This window comes from Triturus cristatus, chromosome 9 (genome assembly GCF_964204655.1).
Source record: "Triturus cristatus chromosome 9, aTriCri1.1, whole genome shotgun sequence".
Taxonomy (NCBI): domain Eukaryota; kingdom Metazoa; phylum Chordata; class Amphibia; order Caudata; family Salamandridae; genus Triturus; species Triturus cristatus.
Window position 1 is genome coordinate 930071830 of NC_140592.1, and position 27447 is coordinate 930099276.

Here is a 27447-nt window from a genome sequence, read left to right on the forward strand (position 1 = left end):
AATTAGAATTTCTTGTTGCTCAAATGGGTGTAACTTCTGCTATTGATATGTTTCCCTCATCTTCGTTACTTGATTTTACTCCTGTGAAAGTGTCACTCATAGTCGTTAAAATGTCACTCATAATTACACTGCAATTATGAAAATGTCACACATAAGCAATCTGAAACCTTGGCAGCTATGCATGGGCTTGTGGGACCTGCATTCCTGCCCCCCCCCCCTCCCCCTCTCCCAGGGAACTGCAAATCAGTGTCCCACCTACAGTCGCTCACTGCAGCGTTTTATTCTTGCCACAGTCGTTCCTAGAAGCGCATTTGGTTGGCCTCGAAGCGCTGGTTAGAAATTCTTGAATCAATCTGAACAACTAGTATTTGCTCTAGGCACGTGTGGTAATTGTTACCATAACAACCTCTTGTACTTGCCCGTGGGCACTAGCACTATTTTGTCTCCGTGCCTCACACAACTCCTCCCACCCCTTGCAGCTTCTTTTCTTAGCCCTCTGCTCGCGGGCGCACAGCGCTTTCAGTTTGCTGAATCTGCGAGGTGTTAGAGAGATACATTCTGCTCGCCATGCGAAAGAAACTCTCATTTGTTATTTTTATTCCTAAAATGAGTAGTGCCTGACTCGATAATGGCCGCCTACTTGGACCTATTTTACTTTGTTTACGACGTAGTGTTGATGAATACGTCATGCGAACGGGATTTTCTTTCGAAACGCGAGACTTGCAGAGAGGGAGGTGGATTCAAAATTGACGGACGATGTTGGCACCATCACAAAACCAGTGGTGAAAGCTAGGGTAAAAGAAAACTGTGAGTATGCACTGCCGTTATCAAGACGTTTGTAGTAAATGGAAACACTAAGTGTTCTAATGTCAGCGGCTACGTACAATAGACCCCCGTCCAGGGATTACAAATGCGTGTTACAATAATAGTCTACTCTCCCTGTGTTCGTTCGTTTTGCCTCAAATCCATGGTTAAGCTTTCTTACTGCTAGCAAGTACATTGGTCCAAGATCTATGGCAGGAAAGAAGTCTGAATAAAGAGGACGGCGAGTTGTTGAGAAGAGGCACAGCTTATGAAGCCGGGATGTTGGATAATTAGGAAGGGAGTTGGGGTGATGGCGAGATCAGTAGAGTAGCGAGCGGGCGGGAGGGATAATAGGCTATCGATCGTGAGATGCATGCAGGAAAATCTGTAATTTTGTGAAAATCACCGCGGCCGCACAATTGCATCATTCCAATGGTCCTGCTGACAGATGTCAGAATGGATGTTTGTCTAAATGAGTGTTTTGGTGGAACGGTGGTCTTATCTCCATGGTAAAGAGCTCAGCCTTGTTGCGAGTCTGAGTTTTATTTGCAGGCAGGGCAGGTTGGTGTACCCGATTGAGGAGAACCCGCAGCACAGAGTGATCTGCAGAAGGATAACATTTGTGTCTTCTTCTCCCAAGGGCATTCGCGTGGGTGACTTCACCCCGCTGTTACGCCACCCTTGCTCTCTGCCTCATCTTGGGACTTGCATGGGCTTGTGGGACCTGCATGCTTGCCTCCCCCCATGGGAACTGCAAATCAGTGTCCCACCGCCAGTCACTCACTGCAGCGTTTTACTCTTGCCACAGTCGTGCCTTGAAGCGCATTTGGTTGGCCTCGAAGCGCTGGTTAGAAATGCTTGAATCAATCTGAACCACTAGTATGTGCTCTAGGCACGTGTGGTAATTGTTACCATAACAACCTCTTGTACTTGCCTGTGTTGTGTTTTAGATTGTGTTCTGCATTCCATGAGAATGTTTGGTCATGGAATGCAGAAGGCCCTCCAGTTTATCCTGTAATGGCTTGTTGGAGGTCGCTGTGCTGCCGCACTAAATGCATGCCATACTTGTGGATTGCACTGGACTTTATTACAGTGGCGACGAGGATGGGATAGGTTTTAGCCTTTGATAGATTTCAGCTCCACTGTTCTGTAACCGAGAGACTCCAACCGTTTATCGCCCCAAGACAGCTGCCTGTTCAGCCTTGCCCGTATGTATCTTACAACCTTTTTACAGGCCATCAGTGTGTCTGTGTTCAGTGGGTCTGTGTGACATATTGGCTCAGTACCGACCACTGGGCATGTTCAAGTAACATAGGGCTGACTGAGAAGCCAAAGGTGACCGCTGGGTCAAATGCTTGGTTTAATATTGAGCAAAAGACACACAATTGATGGACGGAATGCAGAACAAATCAAAACACTCACCCCCAGTCAAGAGACCTGGGTTAAATCCATCATTCCTTTGCTCACCATGCCACTACAGTTTGCTCACTGTGCCACTGGATTCAAGCTAGCCTGGCTGAAGAAGGGTGATGTACCCTGAAACTGCTCCCAGGATGCTTGTTTCCGGTCCAGGGAGGACCTGGCCTGGCTGTTCGGTCTGTACTGTTCCTATGGGGCACAGAGTCAAGACTGATTTTCAAATGGCTGGGTCCAAACTGGGGTGGCGTAGTGGGCAAAAGAACGATGGATTTAACCCAGATCTTTTGACTGGGGTAGAATGTTTGCATTGTCAGCATCCCGTCCATCATTTATTTGCTGTAACACTTTTGGCCCTAAGTGAGATGGGTATGCCCAGACATGGGTCCCTTGATCACTGTGCCACTGGATTCAAGCTACCCTGGCAGAAGAAGGGTGATAAACCCTGAAACCGGTCCCAGGAAGCTTGTTTCCGGTCCAGGAAAGGCCTGGCAGTTCGGTCTGGACTGTTCCCTTGGGGCACAGGGTCAAGACTGATTTGCATATGGCTGGGTCCAAACTGGGGTGGCGTAATGGGCAAAAGAAGATGGATTTAACCCAGATCTTTTGACTGGGGGAGAATGTTTGCATTGTCAGCATTCTGTCCATCATTTGTTTGCTGACTTAATATTAAGCCACAGTAATTAGTCTGCTGGCATTCCATTCCATCATCTTTTGCTAGTTCTGCTGTACCATGCAGGGAGGGGCACCTGTGTATGGGTCAGCCCTAAACTGCAAGCAACTACAGTCACGTGCCCGCCTCAGAGGAAATGCTGCCAAGCGGCTCTGGTAACACCCCTCCAGGGTTGGAGCCAAGGTTGGTTTGCATAAAGTTGGTCTCTGTAATGTCACAGTGAACAAAATAACGGAAAGGGTGCTACCCATGGTAAATCCCGGAGGGTAAGATTACACCCATTATTCCCTCTACCATTTATTTTTTCTCTATAATAAATGGTTCCAAACCACGTGGTTTGGAACCATAACAAGAAGTCACCTGGATCTGGTGAAGACCTTTTTGTTGCAGTGGTCGACGTGATATTTTGCTGCCCAGTGTAATGTAAATTGTCCATACTGTGATGGCCACACCTATCGAGTGCCAGGTTGGACCGCCTCTGGTGTTGTCGCTCCCAAAATGTTTTTTTTAAAGCTTTATTTAGTTTTGAAAAACAAAACAATACAAAGACATCGGCTGTGTGTTCAATAGATAGCCAGGGAATCGCTCCCAAAATGTTCATGTGAGAGGGGTATATTAGTGAAATCTTAAAGGTTCACACACACAAACACCCTCTTAAATACAGCAGATGAGGTGTTTTGTTTTTAATTCGGTCTGGTATTACTGCAGTAAAACGAAATCATCAGTAACACTAATACCTGGGAATACCTCTTCAGTAATTCCGCATCTGGGATTACCACTACTACAGTGTTCTTAGGAGGTGGGGAATTATCACTGAAATTGGTGTTTCTGTACTGATTTCCTCCTGCATTTTTGTCTGTCATCCACAGACATACTCCTGCAGATGTAACCTGGCCAGTGTCTGTGGAAACTCACAGGGTGTGGTGTTAACGCACAAATTAGAATCCCAACTCCCGTATTCTCTCAAATGGAAATGTCTCCCATTCGATGAATGTGGCCCTGGGTCGCCTCTGATTGGCTGCTGTTGAGCTGGTTCGGGCCCTGCTCCATTTTCTAACTTTTAATTCTGTTTTTAAGTTCTCAAGTGCCCGGGGATATGAACTCCTGGTGATGCTTCCTGTGTGCACCGCCCGTCTGTCTCCAGGGTGCTGCTGCTGTGGTCTCCTGCTGCTGAGCCTGTTCTGGTGAGCAGGCTCCCCGAGCCTGTGCTGCCTCTGGGGCAGAGGCCATGGACCTGCCACTCTGTAATAAGAAAGCTGCGCCTTTGAAATGTGTGCACTGCCCGTTTGCCTCCAGGGTTCTGCTGTCTGTGCTGTGGTCGCATGCTCCAGAGAGCTGATCAACAGGCTACCAGAGGCAGCGCCGCCTCTGGGGCAGCAGTCCTGGACCTGTCGCTGTAATAAGAAAGCGGCGCCTTTGAAATGTGTGCACCGAACCCCTGCTCCAGGGTGCTGCTGTGGTCGCCTGCTCCACAGAGCTGCTGGACATGTTCTGCTGAGCAGGCTATCCGAGCCAGTGCCGCCTCAGGGGCAGAGGCCATGGACCTGTCATTCTGTAATAAGAAAGCGGCACGTTTGGAGCGTACCTGCCCTGTGGGAACATTACACGCAAGCTCAAACAGGAGTTTGCAAAGGAGAACCCGTTCAGCCATCTGTACATTCCTAGACTGCACAGGTGGTGTTTGCATGTGGGCCTGGACTGCACAGTTGACGTAGCCCTTGTGCGAGGCTTTAAGTGGGCTGGGTCGCTTAAAAACGGTCATTGAAACGGGTCCATTCCGGATCCTGTATTCATTTCTTAGGCTCTTCAGGCAAAAATACATTTATTTGAGAACAATGAACGTGGAAAAAAGTTAAGGTAACCCATGTCTTTTCTGCTTCTATTTCACATGCTTTACTTAGTCGTGCATTCCCTGTGTGTTTGCTTTTTCCAGGGTGTTGTTACTGCTTTGTAAGACATACTTTGAACTGAGTCTCCTCCGGGTGTTTATAATGGGGCAGAATTGAGTTGTGACTGAAGGCAGTGTGAGTTGCTCTCTGGGCCGGTCAGTGGGTCAAAAAAGGTGTTCAGAATAGTGGCCATCCAATCCTTCGCCTCTCTGCAAAGCTCACAGGACAGTGGTCACCTATGCCAGTTGCAGTTGAGATTCTATGCAAATGTGTGGGTAGGTTGGCACTCTAGTGGAATATTTTTTTATACATTTCCAAGCCGCGCACTTTTAGGGACCACCCACTTTTTTAATCCCACTTAAAGCCCTGACTGGGGTGTTAACTTGTCTGGGCCCTTGGCCTCTCCTGTTCATCACGCATCCACTTGAGATGAGGTCCTCCCGTTAGTGAAGGCTTGTGATGCTGTACCAGATGAAGGCCACTACACATGCTTTAAATATAATCTTTGGTGTGGCCTTCCCTACAAAACTGTGTCCCAAAACAGATCTAGTCTAGTCTGCTTAGGGGCAAAGTAAATAGAATAATCAGCAGCTCTGGTCACCTTGCACGTTGAGGGCCACTTGCGACCTGAGGTGGAGGGAGTGGCAGAAGCAAAACAGATGAGAAAAGTGCCTTGCGTTAGTGCTTACAGAGGTCTTCACCCTGGTAGTGAAAATATCTGTCCTTTTCTCAGATCTTAAACTTGGAATGTCCATGTAGCGGCATCAAAGGGGAGTCTGTAAGGGGGTCCTATCGACCAGGGAACCCAGTCCTTGGTTTGAGACCAAGTAGGGACGACGAGGTCATTGGTTGAGCAGTCGTGGCCTAGCACATGAGAATGTTGAGTCCAAATATAGCATAACTCATTTATTGCACTCACAAGAAACTTAACTTTTCAGGTTAAGTCTGTAGCTATAAACATACAGGAGATTTTTTTATAAAGTAACTTTATGGTCGGTGCCCCTGTGCACTTACTTCCAGTTTACATTTCCTAAATAGTCAACTCGAGCAGCTGGCAAGGCCATTGAATCATCACACCCCTGTAAATCCTTAAGCCACATACATAATATGGTAACTGGATGGAAAGATTTAAAGGGTAGATTGTTACTAGTGGTTTTTAGGTCTCGGCTCGAAGGCTGCGCTTGCGCAGTCTCGATCCGAGATTTAATGACTTGGAGAAGAGGGGCTTGAACCTGCCCCTCTTCTCTCCTGTTCTCCATTGGCTGGCCTCTTCAATGCTGGCCAGCCTTTGGAGAAGAGGTCCCATCACTCCGATCAGGCCCCGTCCTTTTCGGATCGGGGGGCGTGTTTTTTGCAGAAAGTCTAATTATCTCCTCCAGCCAATGGCAAGAGGAGATAACAGCAAGACACGCCCCCGAATCCGAAACCGCCGCTGCCTTTCTCCGAGGCATTTCTGCTTCGCCTCGGAGAAAGGCGGCGGTGTCTTCCGGTGCCCTCGGCTTGTTTCATTTTCTTCAGACGTGTCTACCCCCGAACGCACTCCCTGCCATTAAATGTGCTTATTGTGTTGTCGACTGTTTTTCCTCGCTGTATACAAGCTTTATCAGAAACATTTTTTTCTGTTCTGTGAGTTACTTGGTGTCCAATTTGAAAAATGTCACCCGGTGCCCGATGGTCGGTTTAGAAGACCGAAGTCCGAGGCTGCATGGTCCTGAATCTACTGCATGCCTCTTTAATCCGGGGCTACTGCTTTTCTCTAAATTTGCAGCCTATTGATAACAAGTGCTACGTGATTGTAAAGCGCAGTTTTACCCATGGTTTAGGTGTAGTTCGCTATAAACACTGAAGACGCGGGGACTGCCATGCACTGCCCCCCCCCCCCCCCCCCCACCCCCCTGAATTAAAAAGGTCTCCTTGCAAGAGGAGGGGGTCCTTGTCCAACTAAGAGCAAGGCGTGGACCCACCCCCAAACTCCAGGGGGTCATCTTGCGCAGCTACACCCAACGCCATCACCCCAAACCGCGTTCCTTTTCCCGTGGGATTTCCACAAGATCAATCCTCCCCAAAAGTTCATGTCTTGCTCTCCCAAGTACGCTGGAAGGGAGGGGAGGGTGTTGTACACAGTCACCTTCTCAACCGGAACTCGGTTTCCCCACTAATCTGTAATGAGGGGTGGGGGAGGCACCCATGACCAAATGCAGCTCTGCCACTAGAGGCTTATTATTATTATTATTATTATTATTAAGCATTTATATATCACGTAGTACCCTTGGGCATCCCAACGCTTACGGGTTCCATTGATGGGCCCTGCAGAAGGGGAAACCTGTTTGACAGTATGTTTTGTGTCTGTGTTGGGGAACGGCATATAAAGCACGCAATGACCTTGCCCCGAGAAGTTTGCCGTGAATCGTCTGCCCCTGCTCTCGTGCTGTACCACCCCCTCTCCATCTGCCTCTAAGATGGCGCGGCCGGGATCGGAAGCCGTGGCTCTGTGCGCGATGAAGGAGTTGATTTGCCCGCGGCGGCGGGGAGGAGGAGGAGGAGGGCGAGGCGCCTGGAAAATATTAAGAGCAGCAGCGTGTGACCTCCCGTGTGGCTGGCTGCCATGGCCGGCTCATCCCTGGCAGCAGCTCCTACGAGGGTGGAGGAGGCGGGGGCGCCCACCCCCTTTCACCATACTATGATTAAAGCAGGATGCGCGCATGTGTGGCGTACACACCAACCACTCATTTTAAAAGTCCGATCAGTTTTGCGCATCGGATTTTTTGTCTCACCCTGCCTCTGTGACTTGTAGACTGAACCTCAGGCAGGGCCGCCAGCGTGACAACTAGCCAGCAAGACTGGGGCACTTCTGGGCTCACAGGCCGGTGTTGCCTGGTGTAGGCGACAAAGGCACAGACACTGCCGGGAGGGACCCTGACCAGGTTGTTTCAAGGTGGGTCTCACTCTCAATGGGGACGCCATTGCTGTGCCGTGTGTTTCTGTCCGTGCTGCTAAGAAAATGTCAGTAGCAGCAGAGTCCAACGTGAGAAAACAGACATACACTAACAACGCCACTTCCTATCCAGCATCAAACTGGTTTACCTGTCACTCAGAATCGACTTTATTCAGCTTAAAATAGCCACAAAAGGTTACAGGATATGTGCAAAAGAACCATAACATCAAAATACACAGCCCACCGTAGAAATTAAAACACAGGAATAAAATGCATAAAACATTGTTATATCATATCAGATAAAACAACAGCGTTCAAAAGTGTGCTAGACCCGCATGCTGCATAGTTGAGCGACCTTAGCGTGATCCATCAATACAATCATTCTAAAAGCACGGACCTCCTAGTGGGTTCTGGAGCTTGGAGAAACACAACTACATAGCCACAAGTTTCATCATCTGACAGAAGTTTGTAAAAAAAAAACGATAGCCCTGCGAACAGGATCGTAACTTTCTAAGCCTCCTAAAAGGCACAAGGAATTGTTTGGTATACAATTTATAATAGCTGCAGAAACAGACAAGAAATTGTTTGCTATACAACTTATATTAGCCACAGAAACGCACAAGAAATTGTTTGGTATACAATTTATTTTAGCTGCAGAAAAAACAGAAAGTGCAACATAATTTGTTTAAACAGATTACATGGGCATATTATCAAGCTTGTGCTGGTTTCCAAGCCAGGAGCATAGGAAATATTTCATTGTGCCAGCCCTAAACAGTAGAAATCGTTCCCAGCTCCTACTTGTGTTCCACAAATAATTTGTGGGGGCCTCCCCTGGGTTAAGGTACAAATACATGATAACACTTTGTTTCCCAAGGAGCTGCCTGTCACTCATACAGACAGTGAGTTGAACAGCTGACGCCATCAGAACTGTCAGTGTCTCTCACAACAGACTTGTGCACAATGTTTCAGTTGTTTTCGCGTGACCTTTATTACCTAGGAGGATCAATAAGTGTATTTTTCTAAAACTGTATACTTATGATTGATGTTTAATGTTCTTCCTAGAGAGAGATCGGAGTTTTGTCTAGTGGAAGTTTTGACTCCTAGAAAGGTAGCACATAGGGTTAATGTGCCTGCAGCAAAGAACATGTACCATGCAGATCACAAAGTGCACATAATTTAAATAGGTCAGTGTGGCTCTGTGTGTGTGGGTGGCTTTGTGTGTGTGGGTGCAAATGCAATAGGTCTCGCATTTGAGAGTGATTAAGCTATTGACATTGTAAATAACAATGCTGTTTCTTTAAATGTTTTAAAAACATAAACAAAAATAATGTCATGAGCAATGCCAATAGCTCTAACTTTAACAATGCCGAGACCGTTGCATTGTAAATGCTTGTTCTTTTGAGGTGGAAGGGGCATGGGCAGGCACGTGCTCTTGTACTGCAGTACACCAACATATACTCTACTTTGTTTTGTTCCCAATCTCTTTTTTTTTATGCATTGGCATATCTTTCAATGCTAATGTTTAAATGAAACTGTGTAGGCGCATGTTCGTAATGTAAAATCCTTAAATGAGCATTGCTCTAACAGTACAACTATAAACATTCAGAAAATATTAATTTACGAACATTTACCAGAATTTACATTTCCTAATATGCGAGCAAGGCTACGTTGCAGTAATGTGCGATAATGTGTTGCATGGCTAAATACTTATAAGGTCCCAAAGGCGAGAACGATTGCATTGCAACTGCTTTCTTCCTCTGCCCCACGTATTTTGCAATTATGAATGCAAGCTATTTAGATTATTTTTACCATAGTCTAGCCTCTACTGCACAATATTCTGCAGGCCTGCTTTCATGTTTATTTGGTTAGCATATGACTTTGGAATTTTGTGTTTTTAGTGGTACCATGTCCCAAAAACTTTCAGACGATGAGCAAAACCTTTACAGGTGCATGGAGGAATTTAGGCTTCGCTTTGTCAATCCCAGTGGTGAGGAGTCCATTCATCTCTTAGTGGAGTCTCACAAGGAGATCGCAAAGGCTCTCACAGGTAAAGTGCTTACTGTTTCATCAAAACTGAAATAATGTGTATATTTTTTTCCCACTCCTTACTAAACTGCTGTTTTGTGTTACAGACTGTTGGGCTAGAAAGTACAAAGAGGGAATTCAAATGATTACAAAAAGGAAAGAAGTTCAAAATGGTATGTATAAACCATGTGTTTAACTCTGCTACTTGAGGGTAAATCAGAATATTATTTGCACAGCCTTTATACCTCCCCTGCTTGCCAGTTCCATTATTATAATTTTTTTGCTGAAAAGCATTTTACTCTCTAAACTGAGTTTTTTCTGTTAGCAAAGTGTTCCAACATGTTATCCGTTCAAAAAAAGCTGTCTATATAGAAAACTTTGTCTTTCAATGTTGTTTCGTCTTGTGGCACCTTACCTAGTTTTTCTGTTTTTAGCAAATACCGTTTGTGAACATGAAAAATCAACAAAGTAGTCTGAACTTGAAAGTTAAGTAACTTAATAAAGTGTCTTGGCCCACACAGACCCCACTTTACCGTAAAGTAGTACATCTTTAAAACCAGATGGCCAGCAAAAGATATTCAGTCTTTATTGCTTTAGGTCTTTCGTTTTTGTTCATCCTAACAAGGAAGAGATTCGTATAAAACGAAGTGGAGACTTTGAAAAAAGTGGAACGTCAAGAGAGAACAAAAGGGTTACAGGACACAATATTGCCATAAAGACCACAAGCATTATCTGCAGCTGAGGCATCCATCTCCTTGATGGCCCCATCAGTAGCAATATCAATTGCAGAAGAGGTACTCATCAATATAAGCGAGGAGTAAAGCTAAGGTCTTTCAGTTTGCAGCAGCCTCCAGTGCCTCTGAATGGATTCCATCTAATACCAGGCACTGACTGGAGGGTCTCTCTCATCCCCTCAACTTTCCTCCAGCCTCCCTCCATGTACACCACTCCATTGGGGCGGGGGAGGTTGTCTTTTACAAATGCTAAGAGTGGCAAAGTGTAACAAGTGATAAGTGGGTCAAAACAATTATGCAGTAAGGATATTCGCTATTTAGAATAAACCACTACCATCTATATCACCGGTGTCTACTCAATCATACCAACTTGCTGACTTGCACAAGGAAACAGCTGTATTGTTATAGAAGTAAACTATAGAACTGGTTCCCTGTCTCGAGGGGCAAGGAGTCTTTTTAAAATGCTATTTGATTTAAAAAGAAGTCAAAGAAAGCTTACAGATGGATACTAGACATTATTTTAGCCAACAAATGGATCAGGTGAGAGAAGTTCTGAATGCGCACATTATGGCAAATCTGTTTGCATTTGTGAACAGAGATCTGGATATGTGATGCGTAATTTCAAATCTTGGTTGTAAAAAGCATAGAAAATTCCTTTGTTCTCTAGTAGGGAAGATGCTCTTCCAATAAACTGTTCTCCCGTTTAGTCTAAAGTTGGCCTTTTAACCTTCCGCATAGCAGCAGTGGTAACTGTTCACTTATGTCACCCAAAAATCTAGGATTATCCAAAACGGGGCGATTGGCGTCTCAAAGCCAGCAACACAATAAAACTAAAATAATCTACTAATTACAGTCTCTTCTTAATTGATTAGGCCTCCATATCCACTTCCAAAAGTCGACTTTGACCAGTTCAAACCCTAACTTCTTTCAGAGCATCCTTGAATACAAGACAAGGAAAATTATTTCCTTCTGCGCCCAAAGTATTCTCCATCTTGGAAAAGTGTAATATTACCACAAAGTCTCCGATTTCAACAGCCTGTCCTATATCATCCTTCTTGGGCTTGATGACGTGATGCACTGCCACTAGACCAAGTGCAAGATTTCACATGAGGCTTTCAGCACTGTTTGGGTCAACGGGCTAGGAGAAAAATGTGACAGACCAGTCAGTTTCTCAGTCAGCAAGGTCGTTTCTCGCCTGATGGTGCAAATTAGCAATCTAACAAGGAAAAGGTACCCTCTAGAAATACTTTACAGGTCTAGAACCAAGGGTGGGGGAAACAATGAAAAACGAGAAACTCACACACAACCGCATTTCTTCTATATAGGCCTGCTAGTGCTCCCTGGGCTAACCATTACTGAAATCATTAAGTCATAAGCTTGTGCATACTGGTGTTGTTTTTTAAAAAAAATTAAATTATAAAAACTTGTTTATATATTTTTCCAGTGTTGATTTCTTTTTTCATTTAATAATACAAAATTACATGATTAAAAACATGTTATGAGACCACAGATACGCCATAAATTCTTTCATACAATTTTTCCATATGGTGACACATTAAATATTTGTCTTGTACAGATGAAACAAAGTGACAATTCTACAAATGTGAAGAAACGTATATCAATTATTGCAAAAAGTATACCCCTATAGTCAATCACACCTGACCATTCTCACCTCATGCACACTAATACGCTATCCCACTCTCATCTCATACATGACCTTCCCAACCAATTGCATACCCTGCTGGTATATATCAGAAGAATTTCCGTTATGGTGTTATAGGTTGGGAAAAGTACAACCAGGTCAACGCACGTTTCGGTGGGATTTCTAATTTATATTCACCTTCATCCCTTTATTTGTTTTAAGGTGAGTGGAGGCCGTATCGTCCAGGCCCCCACAGCTCACTATAGACGGCCTTAAATGGCTCAAATGCGTCCACCATGCGGTCAAGAGTTTAATCTCAGTGTTTCTATGACAAATACGCCCAATAGGGGACGCTGCTATCCAATATACAGACTGGGAAAAGTCTCCAGTATACATGCCTTCAAGGATTTATTACCTGATCTCCAAATGCTCCGACTGCTGGGTATTTACTAAGGAATGCTGTTTTACCACAGAAGCCTATTCGCATATGGTGCCCTGTCTCGAACAAGCCGTATCCTATGGCGGGCATGTATTGTGGGTAATGTAAGAGCACCCTGCAGTCGGAGTACAGCCAGGACCTAATAATAATCTTAGGGGAAGCCTTTCTCAAATGCTTAAAGTCTACCCTCCCATAAGAAAACCTTCCCCTCCATGGAAATTAAATTTACTTCTCTCTAAATTAACGTGCCCTCAGTTGAAGAACTTTCATGAGGCTTCATTGCAACCTCAATCTTAGAAGACAACCTTCTTGGTTGCCATTTCTTCATCTAGTTAAGGTCAGGAAATTAAAGCTTCCCTCAGCTGTTGGGCCCTATCCAGTTTTTCCCTTCCAGCAGCGTACGCTTCTCTTCTTTCCATGGTATTTTCAAAATTTCAAATCATACTTCCTTCTTCTCCAATGAACTGTCTACCTCACCAGATTGCTGACACACTTTAGGTGTTTGGGGTGTTTTAGGATTTTATTTTGACAAGGCTTAACCAGGTATTCCTCAAACACACAGTTCAATAAACAGATTTGACTGTTTCAAAACAATCCATTTCAAAGTGGATTGTTTCTTATATTTTGTAGTTGGTGAATAAACCTCTTCCTGTAAGCATATTACATGCAAGTCAAAGAAGACACCAGCAGTGTTAAAAAAAAATCCCATTGCCTGAGATTTGTAAGGCCGCATCCTGTAAATCAGTCCATAGGTTAATACATTACTTTACTTGATTCTGATTTGAGGGCTGACTTTAGTAGTTCAAGATACTCACAAAAATGTGTTTACTTAAGCTTGGTATGCTTCCGTGAATCTCTTATCAACCTGTAATGGTAGAGAGACGTTCTTAGTGGGATGTGCATGCTACCGTATTGTAACATTTATGACTATCCATGAAGATCCCACAATGCAGAAGAAGTTATTTGTAGTCTTGGTTCTGATCATAATGGTTCTCATTGAATGAATGAATGAATGTGCTGATTTCTAAAGCCTGCAGCTACTACGAGTGTCCAAGCACTAGGGCAGATGCCAATGGGGAGCAGCACCCACCCTACACTTTGAATAGGTGTGTTTTCAATTGTTTGGGAAATACATTATTTTCTGGGATACATCTGAGAGGAAGAGGGAGATCGTTCCAGTACTTGGCTTCCAGAACCGAGCAGGCTGAGCCACTCTACTTCTTCCATTTGGTGTAGGGAATGACTAGCAACCAGTCAGACCGTGAGCACAAACACATTTAGACAGGTTTCTACTATCCTTTTGCACAATAATTTAGGACTTCTCTTTTATAGAAAGAGTTGTGTGTCACTGTCAGCGCTTTATACATAATGGTTTTTTTTTTAACCGACAGCCAGTGCAGTTGGTTACGGTAATGAGAGATGGAGGCATGCTTGGGAAGTTTAAACAAAAGGCTGATTGCCATATTCTGCACCATTTGCATTCGTTGGATTAGGTAGTCGGGGTCCCCTAGGTGCAGAATGTTGGAGTAGTCCACTCCAGAGAGGATTAAGGCCTGGACTACTGAAGTTGTAAACAACCCTCCGATTTCCGTGGCTTTTTCTTGGCCATTTGGATCAAAACCCCTCAACAATGGGTTCTTGAGCTTGCTCTTCTTAACCATCAAAAAGAACTGGCACTGAGAGGTAACTACCAGTAAAGTGCTTTCTGGGATTGAAAACATCTAGGCTTCTTAAAGGCACAGGAAACCTTTGCTTGCATGGTGAATATAATGCCTATTGGTGCTCCTTTTACCATCATTTTGCATACTTTTTTTTAGCAACAGCCTAGGATCAACGTTTGTTAATACAGCACTGTAAATTTGAAAAAAACTGCTATATAAATTATTTACAGGGTGCGTTTTTAAATTGGACATGTTCAATTGACACCCTCATTAGAAATGTTTGTGGAAAAAGTGTTCTTGGTCCCCACACAGTTGGGAATTATTCTAATGTTTGACTTGAGTGACGATCACTACGATTGTAGACCAGTGACTATAAGTAATCAATTCTAATCTGCTTCTCTTGCTGCTCCTCCAGCTACATCTATAATCCGACTTTGTCATGCCCTTGTTTAGAGGTAAATTGCGATTCTCCTATTAACATGACCAGAGAATCTGGATTTCATTACAAGACACGGAGGCTATCATTATGCATTAATCCTTTAATGCGTCACACAGACAGCCGCACTACATCATAAACAAGAAAGTTCTAGAATGTAGAGAGTAGGGTACAAGTGGCATGAGGCACAAACAGACTGCCTCTTTTAAATGCGGCTCACAGGCAGATAAGTAACATTTTATTATGTCCTTATTCACTGTCTTAAGGCCGTTTTTTCTTAATGTTTAGCCTTAAGAAGGAGAAAGCTTGATATTATTGCCTTGTTCTTAACATTCTATTGCTCTCCTTCATCTACTTATACTGTTCTATTCCTTGTTTCAACTTATGCCTTGTTTCAGCTTAATTATGCTTCTCCATTGCCTTCATAAGTCCCTTTCCTCTCTTAAGTTCACCTGCAGTTAACTGCTTCTACTCTAGTCCTGGGCTTAGCACGCTGGTGTTTACTGCACTTTCCCCATTCATCATGCTGCTTGGAGCAGTTCTGGCGCTGTGGATGGATAAAGCCAGTGACCGCAGCTACATGGTCATTGTACTATGCTGCGTCTTTATAAAAATGGTCATGGATAACCGTGAATCAAATAAATACAATTTATAAAGTGCATGTGATAGAGATCAGGGTGTGTATAATATACCCACTACCACGGATAAAGTAATCTCACAGTTACACGCACATGCATTCATCATACGCTAGGGCCCATTTCACTAACATACGCTCAAATACTCTACCAGCAATAAACCTGTGGAAGGAAAACTCCTAAACACCCTGCATCTATACCGAGGTCGATAAGACCTGGTTTTTGTGACTGTCCCTAAGCATAATCTATACAATATATACAACAATAATCAATAATGCAAACCCAATAATTGACAAGAAAGAATATCCAACACCATGTTTAAAATTATATTGCTTTATCTAAAATTAGTCAAGGAAATCAATCAGAGTAAATCATTTCTCATAGTTACCTATTCTAGCTAAATGTCAGAACGGGTCAGGACAAGTCTCTCGGTAAATGTCTCTCAAGACGAAGTCCCTTCAGCATCAATCCTCAGCAACGCAGATTCGGTACGCGGCAAAGGCAAAATGGCAAGTGGCAAAAACCCTCTCTAGGCTAACATTTCTTATAGTTTCTAAACAATAGAAAGATACATTGGGAACATAGAAAAAACTATAATGTCCGCCGGACTTGCTGAGCAGAGCGAGAAGGAAAGGATGTAACATCGCTACATTTGAGAATCTCCGCTCAGGAAAAGTACACATAATGAAAACTACGGAACAGGAACCAAGAAAATAAAACATGTATCATATTAATCCTGCTTCTCCTCAGCTATCGAGCCACAGTTCAGAGCTTCTCTCTAAGGCTCCTTTGTTTCCCAAGGCTGCCAAGGACACTTTCATTTCACTTGGAGATTTCCCAAAAACTGCTGCTGTCCTCATGGAAAGTTTTTCAAACATGCAAGCAAGGACCATGGTCAGTTAGCTTCAAGACCATTTCCAGCAGGGGTCTCCCTCGTCACAGTTTTCATATTCTAAATCACAGCCAGGCTCACAAGTCGGCCATCTTTTCTTAGGCCAACATAGGCCTCAATAGACCATCTTAATTAAAAGAGACAAAAACAACGTTACCACAGCATAGTGATTAAACAGTGTTAACCCCTCTAATACCCTTATGTGTATGCATTTATCTAGCACTTGCAACATAGAAAAGCATTAATTCGGAAAGCGTTTTGTGCTCAAAAATAAACAGCACATAGCAACGTTTAAACATGAAAACACGCACGTTATTTTTTAAACAGCACATTTATGCACACCCACGTGTAACTCTCTCTTGTTAGGACAAACGGATTGATTAATATAAACGCAATTGCACAAGACAAATAATTAATTATTAATAAATTAGTACAACGAATAGACATGCCAGAGCTTCAAAAGCCACAGAATTTTCAAACTGAAAACTCTGCTCCAGCACATGCATACACTTGAAAGCTTCATGGTGTTAACAACTGAAACTGTCGGTCACGTGGCTCTGTGAAAGGGCCAGTGGGAAAGTGTTCCAAACAGAGGAGGCAATGACAGGAAAGGCAGACTCGCCCTTGTGGGCTTTTTGAAGCGAGGAACCTGGACCAGAGGTAATGAAGATGACTGAAGTTCTCGGCTGAACTTATTTCTGAAGGGAGGTGGATGAGTGACTATAGTAATGCTTATGTGCCAAACAGAGGGGCATAAAATAAATCCGGCCAGGTACTACCATCTAGTGGAGTTTACGAAAGGCCTTTGAGACCCTATCAAACGTGCCAGGGATTAGCCAAATTGCCATGTTCTAAATTGAGTTTAGTTGACAGATAGTGGAATCAGAAAGCCCACAGAGCGGGCGTAGGCATCTTTTCACCCGGATATAATTAAGGCATTAACAACATGATGTGAGCTGGGCATGGGGATACTTTTTAGTATCCCCTTCTGGAACGAACAGGATGATGCCACTGAGTAAATCTATGGGATTAGACTGAAAGGTCCTTATCTAGACTGTAGCCTAGGCTTTAAATGTTGCAGATTCTGAGGGCGGATCTCCCATGCAGGCTGACCATAAATTGAGATGCCATGAAGAATGTTTTTCAAGCATTAAGACCATCAGATTTTCCATCCTGAATTAATTTAATCAGTTGGTCTATCGAACCTCCGAATAATCAGAGTATCATCAGCATAGGAATTCCCATCTACCCCCTTACCACCACCACCACCCAGATAAGATTGGCCATCTGGGGCACCAACCTCCATCTAGTATACCCACTTCCTTCCACCCACACACAATTACTCTGGTTCGGAGGCCCGGGCTTTGCATAGAGGCAAAGGAACACTGGAATGGCCCTGATAGTGTGCCCATGCAGGTTTGTTGTCAGAAGTCATCCCTCACCCTCTACACCCCCCCCCCTAAGTCTTACTACAGTGTTCGAGACCTGTTGGAAAGCCATCAGCTTTGCATGGATTGTATGATCCTGGTGTTTAATGTTTAATTATTTGGCTACATCCCTGAATACATTTTTACTTTGCATGACTTGTGTTTTTTATCACAGAGATCCTTCTACTGAACAAACGAATTGAAGAAAAGCAGGCTGGATTATTGGTCACAATATCAAAACTAAAGGAGGATGAGCAGTATCGAGAGAGGCTGGGAAAAGAAATTCAGGATGTGAAGGAAGACTTTCGAGACAAGAAGGAAGGTAATGCCTTTCTATGGCTGGCAGCACATCAGTGTCTTAAGATGTGAAGTGTTTACACTCTCAGATTAACGCAATTACAGGTAAAAAAAAGGTAGACTATCAAAAACAGCCAACAAAGTTCTCAAATATAAGGAATTTGATATGGGATTCCAATGCTTAATCTTAAAATAAGGTATTGACAATCTAATGTTTATTTAAACATTGAATTGTAAAGGTTTAATTAATGCATTCTGTTTCCCATCTGGGAAGAAGAAGAAAAATCTCTATACTCTCGTGATTTTCTTTTCACGTATGCAGCTGTACACGAAGGTAACGAGGTCTGCATTAGCAATGTCAGGACGCTTTTCTTTTGTGGGCTCTTTGGGTACTGCATGTCCGAGTCTTACCAGCACCATGAGGAGGGGCGGGAGTGACTCTCACGCTATATAAGAGCACTTCACACCCAGCGGTGAGGGATGCAGGCAGGCCCTGCTGGGGTCAAGGGCGGGCCAATCCACGCCCGTCGGAGCGCAGAGGCTCTTGGATCGGGGACCCAGAGGCTCTTCCATCAGGGACTCTTTTTTTGTTGTTGCTGCTTCTACAAGTAAGGAAAGCCACTCAAACCTCTGTTCTAACCGTGTGTGTTGCCTCGTATCCCGCTGGCCCAATTATACAAGTGAAAGGCTTTCTTCTAGAAATTAATAAGGGGTAAATCCACCTGCTACCATTATTGCTCTAAACCAGAGCCAGGAGCCAAGACTTTTCTGACGAGAACCCAAATCCAAAGCTACTGGTTTTAGTCCCTGTTGTTGAACAGCTACTGCTCTGCAAACTGCTCACTGCCACTTTAAAATCACTTCTGTCCCCATTGGAGAGTGTTTGCAAACCCCCATGCTTGTCAATGATTCACGTAGCAGTAATGTCTCATGATTCTCCCCTCAACCCCCAGGATGCAGAAGAATCATTTCAACAGCTTGGGGACAAGGTTTTGCATTGGTTACACTCTAAATTGGGCATTTCCCTTTTTTTTTAAACAGTATATTGCACATGGTGTACAGAAATAGATGGAATATTGTACAGACATTGATTCTATCATTTTCCATATTAGAGACGTATCAGCCCAAACCCGCATGTCCTAGTGTTCTCTCAGAGTGTGATCCATAAATATCATAGTACAGTGTGCTCATTCACTAGTATCCCACTCAGACTCATCTAATGGGGGGGGGGGGGGGGGGCAACAAATATGTTGCCCCGATAAGCGTTCCAGCCTCCCCAGACCTTTGTCGGGCATTTCCTTTTCAAATGCCCACAACATTTTAATGGTTTGTAGGGCAAGTTGGACGGGCACGCTAGAGAAAAACCTAGAAGGTGACTGCATGAAAAAAACTATTGGTATCCAAGTCTAGTTAAGGTTCTTCTTTAAAAACACTATCAAATTAATAAGCAGAAGTGTGGCATAAAGCTGTTAGCCTTTGGCTAGTACTACCGCTATCTTCAGTACACATATAGGAATAACTTTCATAGTAAGGACTCTATTCCAACCCAGTTAAAAATGTTCACTGCCAATCAGTTCGCACTCCTTGCATGCCTGAATGAGAATGATTGACTGCCCGTGGATTTACTCCTTCAGGGTCTGGCTAAACCAAAGGGTTCAAATCCCTCACCCCTCTGTTAATAAAGCAAAACTAGTCCCTTCCTTACTAGAATATAACAACTGGGTCACATATGTTTGGCGCTTTAGGTTAAGGTAGAAAAACAAGTTTATTTAGACAATTGTCCATAAAACATTTTAAAACTCAATTGACAAAATCATTAAAAGGTCCCCAACCTAACTACCCACTACAGTTCATCATTAAAACTCTGTTTGACAGACCGTAAAAACAGAGCCATTTTAACTGCCACATCTAAGTAACGCATTTCTGACAACTGCTCCACAGCTTTCCTCCTATGGAGAACATCCTATTTAAAAAACAGAGGTCTTAAAAACTCAATTCTATTTGCAAGATAAAAGACACAAGCCATAACTATATGCAGTAGAGTGGGATGAATAGATTGGATTAGATCCCACCCTAACACTTAATATTTCATTTCGCAATCCTTGGTCTGGGAACTGCGATAAATAAGGGGAAACGGTGTCCTGGCCCAGAGTAGGGATTGAGACCCTGATGGATGGTTTCTTGCTCAGGTAAGAAAGGTCATTTGATTCAGACACCAAAGCAACAGATTCTTTCAATGAGTGCTTGCCTGGGAAGGGGAACCACGATGTGATTGTACCACTATCTGAATGGAGGTTCGTAACGGCAATTATTCTGGTTCTTACTTCCTTTGCCCACATTCTTTCACTACATTGAATCTCTTCCCAGCACAATTAGGAGACTTTAGACGCATCATCATCCTTCAAGAGTGTATTAAAGTATCTTAGGGTCCGAGTAAAGGCCACCAGGTTCCAGGAGACCAGCTTTGGCTTTAAGGATCAGGCTGACCCTGCCGCTTGTGTCAGCACTGCGCACGATGTATATTGGCTGCGAACGCTGACACACCTAACGGGGGATTGGCACCTAGTGAAGGAGTGTCCAATATTCTTATCTCCACTACGCGTGACTTGGCCCTAGAGTTATTTAGAGTTGCTCCTGAGGGAGCCACTTTGGTAGTCTTCCAGGAAAGGTCTATACCCCCTTCCCACTTGCACGAAATACCACAAGGCCCGTAGGACTTTCTCCTAATCTTATTCCATCTAGTAATTTTGCTGTCCCCTTTGCTACACTAGTACCCCTGGAAACCTATTCTAATCAGCAAATGTCAACATTATTACTAAATGGGAATGTGGCGGGGATTAAGACTAAACTTGAACACTTAGTAGGGGAAGCTTATCGACCATCATGGGGTTTGTCTCTTTCAAGATAAATGGCAGTGAAAAAATGTTTAAAAGAATGTTTACAAGAGGTATTTCATACCTGCAATTAGTTTGTCTGCAGGGAGAGTAGCAGGCGGTTTATTAACATGGGTGAACATTACACTTAAGTGTTTCATTGCAGAGTTGTCACTTTCTTCCCCAAATTGGCAGGGGCTTCTCATGACGCAATCCACTATGACTCCCATTCTGTTCATTAACATCTGCAATAGAAGTACAGGTAGGCAGGAAGAATTGAGAATTATTGCCCTATTGGACACATTATACTCGTATGCAGCTTCCCATAAAGTCATCATTGTGGATGATTTAATTTAAAGCTTCGAGCCTAGTTATAGTGCACAAGACTTGCGTGTAGAGTAGGATGCAGCATGGAATATTCCCAAGCTAACGTTTTTCCAATGGTGGACCTTGCTATTCTTACCCATGGATTACATGCTTGTAATGGTTGTTCTGGTTCGAATCTAAGACCTTCCCCAACATTTCATAGATGCCACTATTCCAGCTCCGTAGAATATATTATCTTGGATCTCCTCATTTGCGAAATATGGTGGATATGGGCGTCGGGCATAGCCTCAACAGCGACCACGCCCCTTTGATATTACCAGTTTGTAACCTTCTGTCTCATACATTGGTGGAGGCCCAATATCTAGTGGGAATACTTTAGTGGTAGCCAATAATCAAAGGAACGTCAAATGGAACAGATTTTCTTCCATTGAGGACATAATCCCCGGATCTATGATACAGTGGCTATCCACATGGGGAAGATGCTTGAGAACTGGGCTTGCCCAGATTCCATCCTTAAGGGACATATACACCTATGTTTGAACCTTAAAGGTTACTTAATAAAGCATTTCAAACAGGCTGTCAAGAACCCAAAATCTCAGGAGTGGTTCTCTGCTATCTGTAGGGATACGAGGAGTAACTTGGTAACTACCCTAAAGTCGGGTAATAGGACTGCGATCAGGGAATCTAGAGCAGCGTATAGGGAGACCATCAAATTGGCCAAAGTAACGTTGGAACAATCTATCCAGGAAGGCCTAGAAGCCTCACTTAAGGACTCAAAACCATTCTGGCAGATAGTGAGACAAGGAGCCAAAGATTGGGTTAAACAACCCAAATCCTTCATACAACCCAGGGAATGAGATGAACACTTTAAAGTGTTTTTTTAATTATTTTTTTTATGTCCTCATTTGCCTAGTTTCCACCTGTCTTCTAACGATGCCAACCCTGAGTTAACAAACCTCATTCGCTGGAAAAAGGGGATACAAGTTGAAGGCTCTTAAGATAGCGCCCTTGGACTGTACAAAGAAACCTCCTCCTTAATTCCGATCCACACACCATTTCCCACGTCCCTCTGCTCACACAGAGAAGACTAAACCAACTGAGGCAGGTAGAGGCTTAATCATTGGACCTTTTTTCAGTATACCCTATTTATTAACCACATCAAGACAAAAAGGGAGTCCAAAATTCATATCTCTTTTTCCCCTGATCCGAAATATCCAACTTGGCAATATATCTCATAGATTTCAGCCAATCATCCTCCGTTGGGGGAGCCGGAGATACCCATAGTTTACAGATCTCCCTACGCGCCAAGAGCATAGCATAAAAAACAGTTTTGCGCTGTCCTTGTTAACAGTACATTGCAAATCCAATCTTCAAAATATGACCAATACAGCGCATACCTTGATCTGCAGATTTAAAACACTGGACAGGATATTACTCACGGCCTCCCAAAATGTCTGAATCTTCGGGCAGTATATAAATATATGCAGATCATCTTCATTCGGACTGCCGCACTTCGGACACGCCACCACTCCTCCAGACCCAAATTTGGATAGCCTTTGCGGGGTCCAGTAAGCCCTATGCATAGTAAAAAGATGGTTCCTCCTCAGATATGCAGGTTTAACTGTTTTGTAAAGCACAGACATTGATACTTGCCATTGGTCTTCCAGCGCGGTCCCCGGCAAGCTTCCTCCCCACAGATCCTCTGGCCCATCTTCCATCTCTAGCATCAGCCAATACCATATTGCAATTTCCTTTTTGAACACAACGCCGGACAGCAATTTTCCTCGAGTTCGTTAGGATCTCCTATATTTTTCGCCCAACACCAAATACCAGCTTTGAATCTGGAGGAGCTTAAATCTCAAACCTTGGACCTATCGCCTGCGCCTACCAACCCCACGAAATCAACTGACCTTCTGCCTATGACTGCTTCCACCTTAGTATACCCGCCTCTCTTAAAGGTAATGCCAATATGTCCTTGGTCCATTCCGGAGAACCTGGTGCTTCCCATATTAGGGGCCAACTGGCTAAAATAAGGAATTTTTAGGGTCTTCCTGATTCTATACCACAATTCAGCCATGCCCTTTTAAAATTTTTAATCTAACTTTCTTAAAATGTTTCCGATCAGCATATTTATACATGAACCCTCATTCTGCTCCCTTTTCTTTTCTTAACGTTTCCTTGAACATCCTGCCTATCTCTGATTTTGTACGAGCATCCAATAACATTCTACCACTCTTTATTAAAAACTGCCAGGAATAGAAACACAGATCAGGCAGTGCTTAAGCACCCTTCACCAGCCTCCTCCTAAGTTTTTTCCAGGCTATCCGCGGCCCTTTAGATGCCCAAATAAAATAACTAATTTCACTCTTCAATTTCATAAACCACTCTTTCCTAAATGATAAAGGAATTGAGTCAAACAGGAAAGTTAGCTTCGGAGGAACAATCATTTTCACTAGATTAACTCAGCCAAATAATGTTAATGGAAGATGCATCCAACCCCGCAAACTGACACTTATTTCCTTTTTAACCCTGTCAAAATTTGCCTTAGTGAGGTCTGCAATATTCTGAGTGATCCTAACTCCTAAGTATCTCATTTCTTTCTTGCACTCTATCACCTCTGTCTCCATGTTCCAAGCCATGACTTCCGTTTTCTCCTTATTGATATCATAACCTGAGACTTTCCCAAAGTCAGTTGTTACTTCCAGGACACACCTCAGAGTTTTTTGTAAATTAGTTGTGAAAATTAAAATGACATCCGCATTGAGCCCAATTTTCCTGGTCCAGCCATTGAATTCAAAAGGCAGTATATCAATACTGCTCATTATTTTCTTGGCTAGCGGCTCAATATAAAGATCAAACAAAAGTGGGGACAACCCTGCCTAGTACCCCGCAATGTGTATGACTTTGGGTCTATCTGAGCGTGTTTATTCTTTGAGAATATGTAAAAGTGGCACAAGGGCAGTTGTGGTCTTTGTGCAGTGTCTCAATTCACCAAGTCTATGTAAAAGCGACACAAGGGCGGGTGTGGTCTTTGCAGTGGCTAAATTCACCAAGCCAGAAGATTTTAGATTCTATCAGATCCTAATGTTTGTCATAAAAAGCTTAGCTTTTTAATGCCCTTGGTCTGTAAGCTCGAAATGCGAGTTATTTTTAGAAGGATATTGTGGATTTGAATACTGTCAATATTTTATTCCTCACTGTTTTTAACTTGATAATATATGCGGATGATTGTATTTTATGGGAATATTTTAACCTTTGTATTTATAAATGTGGAAATTTAGAATGTCAGGAAAAAGTCCATTCATTTGAGTGAATTGTGTACTTCTAGATGCATTCCCAGGGTCTTCCATGATTCTTTTAAGGTAGGACACTTTCTGGGTTTCCTAGTTTGCGTATTTTCACAAATGCGTTAACTTTAAGTAAACTCTGAATTTCCAGCGCATGAGACTAATGCCTTTTTCCATTAATGAATATTCCTTCGTGTATTATTATGAGATACTTGCTTGCCATTCAAATTATGCCTCAAGCCAAATGTGAGGGTACAAAATGAGTAAAGGGATATGGTCTCAATGGCATTGTCCTTGTAAAACATGTATTAATGCTATTCGATCTTTATAAGTTGGAGGGGCGATGGCTTAGAAAACTCAAAAGGGTTTACACTAAATGGAAGCTTATGTCAATTATGTGCTTTTAACTAATTTACTAAATGGTGGTTGAACTGTAATGACTACCAAAGGACTAAGCACTAAAACCAGCAAGTCTCATTCTGATTGGCTAGTGTGGTAGTATTACATCACATGCTCTGGAGTTGTGGGATGCAGATCTTTATCCCTGGGTAAATCCTTCAATGTGATCATTTTTATTGCTCAGCCAATAGACTTCATGTTTTAATAGGATTTGATTCCCTTGAAGCCTCCGTGCACATTCCAAATGTTTTGATATTAAAAAATTAAGAGGACACTTGTAATGAAGGCCTAAGATGGGTAAACCCAATGTAAGATAGAAAACATTAGAAAAGTTGATCACTTACATTTTTAATTATAAAGAAAGTGAAGGATCAATCATACCTTAGGTTAAGTACAAATCAAGAAAAGCTACCAAAGGTTAGTATGGAACTGTCTAAAAAGCATATATTTCTAGTTCCATATTGAGCTGAATAGAGACATTTGGTCTTTTAGGTGAAACAAATAAACAGGCTGGGTAGGCGGGTCAGCCAGCTAGTTCATTTGTATGTTCCTAGTTTTCCAATGGGCCGCGAACAGTATGTAATACCACACCCTTACATGCTGCATTGGTGAAAACGAGGTCACTTGTTAAACACTATTCTGAGGTATCTCATCGCATTAGTAATTATGCATTAAATATTCTGTCTAAGACAAACATGGGTTTAGGAATCTTTGTTGCCTTTGTCTCCCTATCCCTTCGGGTTTTAAAATTATTCATATTCGTGTGGAAACCATTTTGGGAGGAGTTTAGCCATCCTTAATCAAGAAACAATGAGAGTACACGTTCTTGTGTTAATGGATGTACTAATTTACTACCCTCACCGCCAGGCCTGCTATTTTGGCCTAGATTTTGCTGATTTTTATTTTCATTTATCTACTAGAACGTGTAACTTGATTGCACTTGGCGTTCAGGATTGACTTTGAAATGCAAAGGTCTGACATGTGGAGGAAGAGATTAGTAGAGCATTGGAGCTCGGCAGGAGAACAGGGACCACAGCGGTGCATGCCATGCATTGTGCTGAGAGAGATAAAGAGAAGGGAATCAGCTAGACCAGACAGGAGCGATCTTGATGTGATACTAACCCCGCGCAAGGGTTGAGCGCCGTGTGGTCGGAGAAGTGGCCAGCTTAGCACCCATGTGGCCAGTGCCCGCCTGATCCCTGCAGATAGGACACCCTCCCTCATCTGCCTGCAGCAGTAGCTCACAGTCTCCCCTTGCCAACAGCCTGTAAAAGCTACCAGCCCCTTCCATCAATCAATGCTGGCCCGCAAGGCAAGAGAGCCCACTGCAGAGGGGATCAATGTTGTTGGAGAGCAGCCCTCCTTCAGGACGGGAGCTGACTTTGGCCGTCCTGCCAAAGCTAAACGCTTGGGAGAGCACAGAAAATGGTCGCCTCAGTTGTGCTTCTCCGATGCCTGATTCCCTTAGTCTGCCTCACCCTCTTGGCCTGTGTCTTGGCCTTGGCGCATCATCTCTTGCTGCCTCTTGTGCCCAGACTTTGTCCCTGCTGGTGGAGATGTGTTGCAAGTGGGGCGGGGCAGACGGGGAAGAGGAGGACGTGGCAAGGTCAGGGAGAGGGTAGCACATGTAAAGGGGTTAGGCTCAACAAAGAGTGCCCCCCATTGTAGCTCGCTGCCTCCCTGGAGCGGGTGAAACGGTATGGGAGTGGAACCCTCATGATTAGGTTAGCCGTGAGCTTGACTCCAGTATCACAGCAGTTGTCGTAACTCAAACGATACCCCACGGTGAGGCCCGCAATCGGGAAAAGCTGCTAGAAAGCAAAAACAAGGTGCAAGCAAAAGGTAGAGCATAATGGAAAGAGACCCCGACTTCTCTGCTACAAACTCAGTGATAGCCGTTAGCTGCAACATAACGCTGCACGCTTTAGGAAGACACTTCATCAAACAGACTGAAATCTATACTACTCTGAGCTATATATCCACCTGTTAACTCCCACTAATCAGTCAACACCTGGCCCCTGTACCAAGTCGGTGGCCAGTCCCCACGACTGCTTGAAAACTCCTGCGAAAGAGACTATTAACTATTCAAAGTTCTGGACACTCCTGAAAACTACAGGCAACTGCCAAAGCCATTAACTTCAATTCATCTAAACCTGAGTTGCAGGTTGACCTGTTAAATACCATGGCTGTATTTGTCTTGGGAATTGAGACCAAACTGGGGGTGATAAACAACTTGATCTCAAGAACGCAGAGATACTGATTCCAAATTTAACGAATGACACTGCACCTCAATACTAGAAAAGGTGAGCACATTTCCTAAGCAGTTTGATTGAGGAGATGAAGAAAAGTACTAGACAACTGCACATACCAAACATAGTTAAGGAATGAACCAGTAAAAAGGCCAACACAGTCGTCCATGTAAGCCGCCCCCCCCCCCCCCCCCCCCCATTCCCTCACATTCTAATAAGGAGCATGACACCCCTGAACATAACCAACAACCTGAGGGAAAAAACAACTTAAGCTGAAGTAACCTTGAGCGGTGTGGGCTGAACCACCTTCCTTAAGTCCAAAGTCACAGAGCCAAGGATGCTGCCGCCCACATCCTGGATATTCAGACTGCCACCCGGAGTCACCTGCGTCTCAAATACAGGAAGCA

At 43.6% G+C, this 27447-nt stretch overlaps 1 protein-coding gene across 1 annotated transcript in view; it reads left to right on the plus strand.

The window, feature by feature from the left end:
• The first annotated feature begins 671 nt into the window (after positions 1 to 671).
• The window catches only part of SPC25 (SPC25 component of NDC80 kinetochore complex), a 92869-nt gene continuing 66093 nt past the window's right edge, over positions 672 to 27447 (plus strand). The window contains exons 1-4 of the mRNA XM_085626484.1: positions 672 to 807; positions 9616 to 9764; positions 9850 to 9915; positions 17784 to 17930. Coding sequence (XP_085482610.1) covers positions 9623 to 9764; positions 9850 to 9915; positions 17784 to 17930 — 355 coding nt within the window. The 5' untranslated portion in view covers positions 672 to 807; positions 9616 to 9622. The remainder of the gene's footprint in view (positions 808 to 9615; positions 9765 to 9849; positions 9916 to 17783; positions 17931 to 27447) is intronic.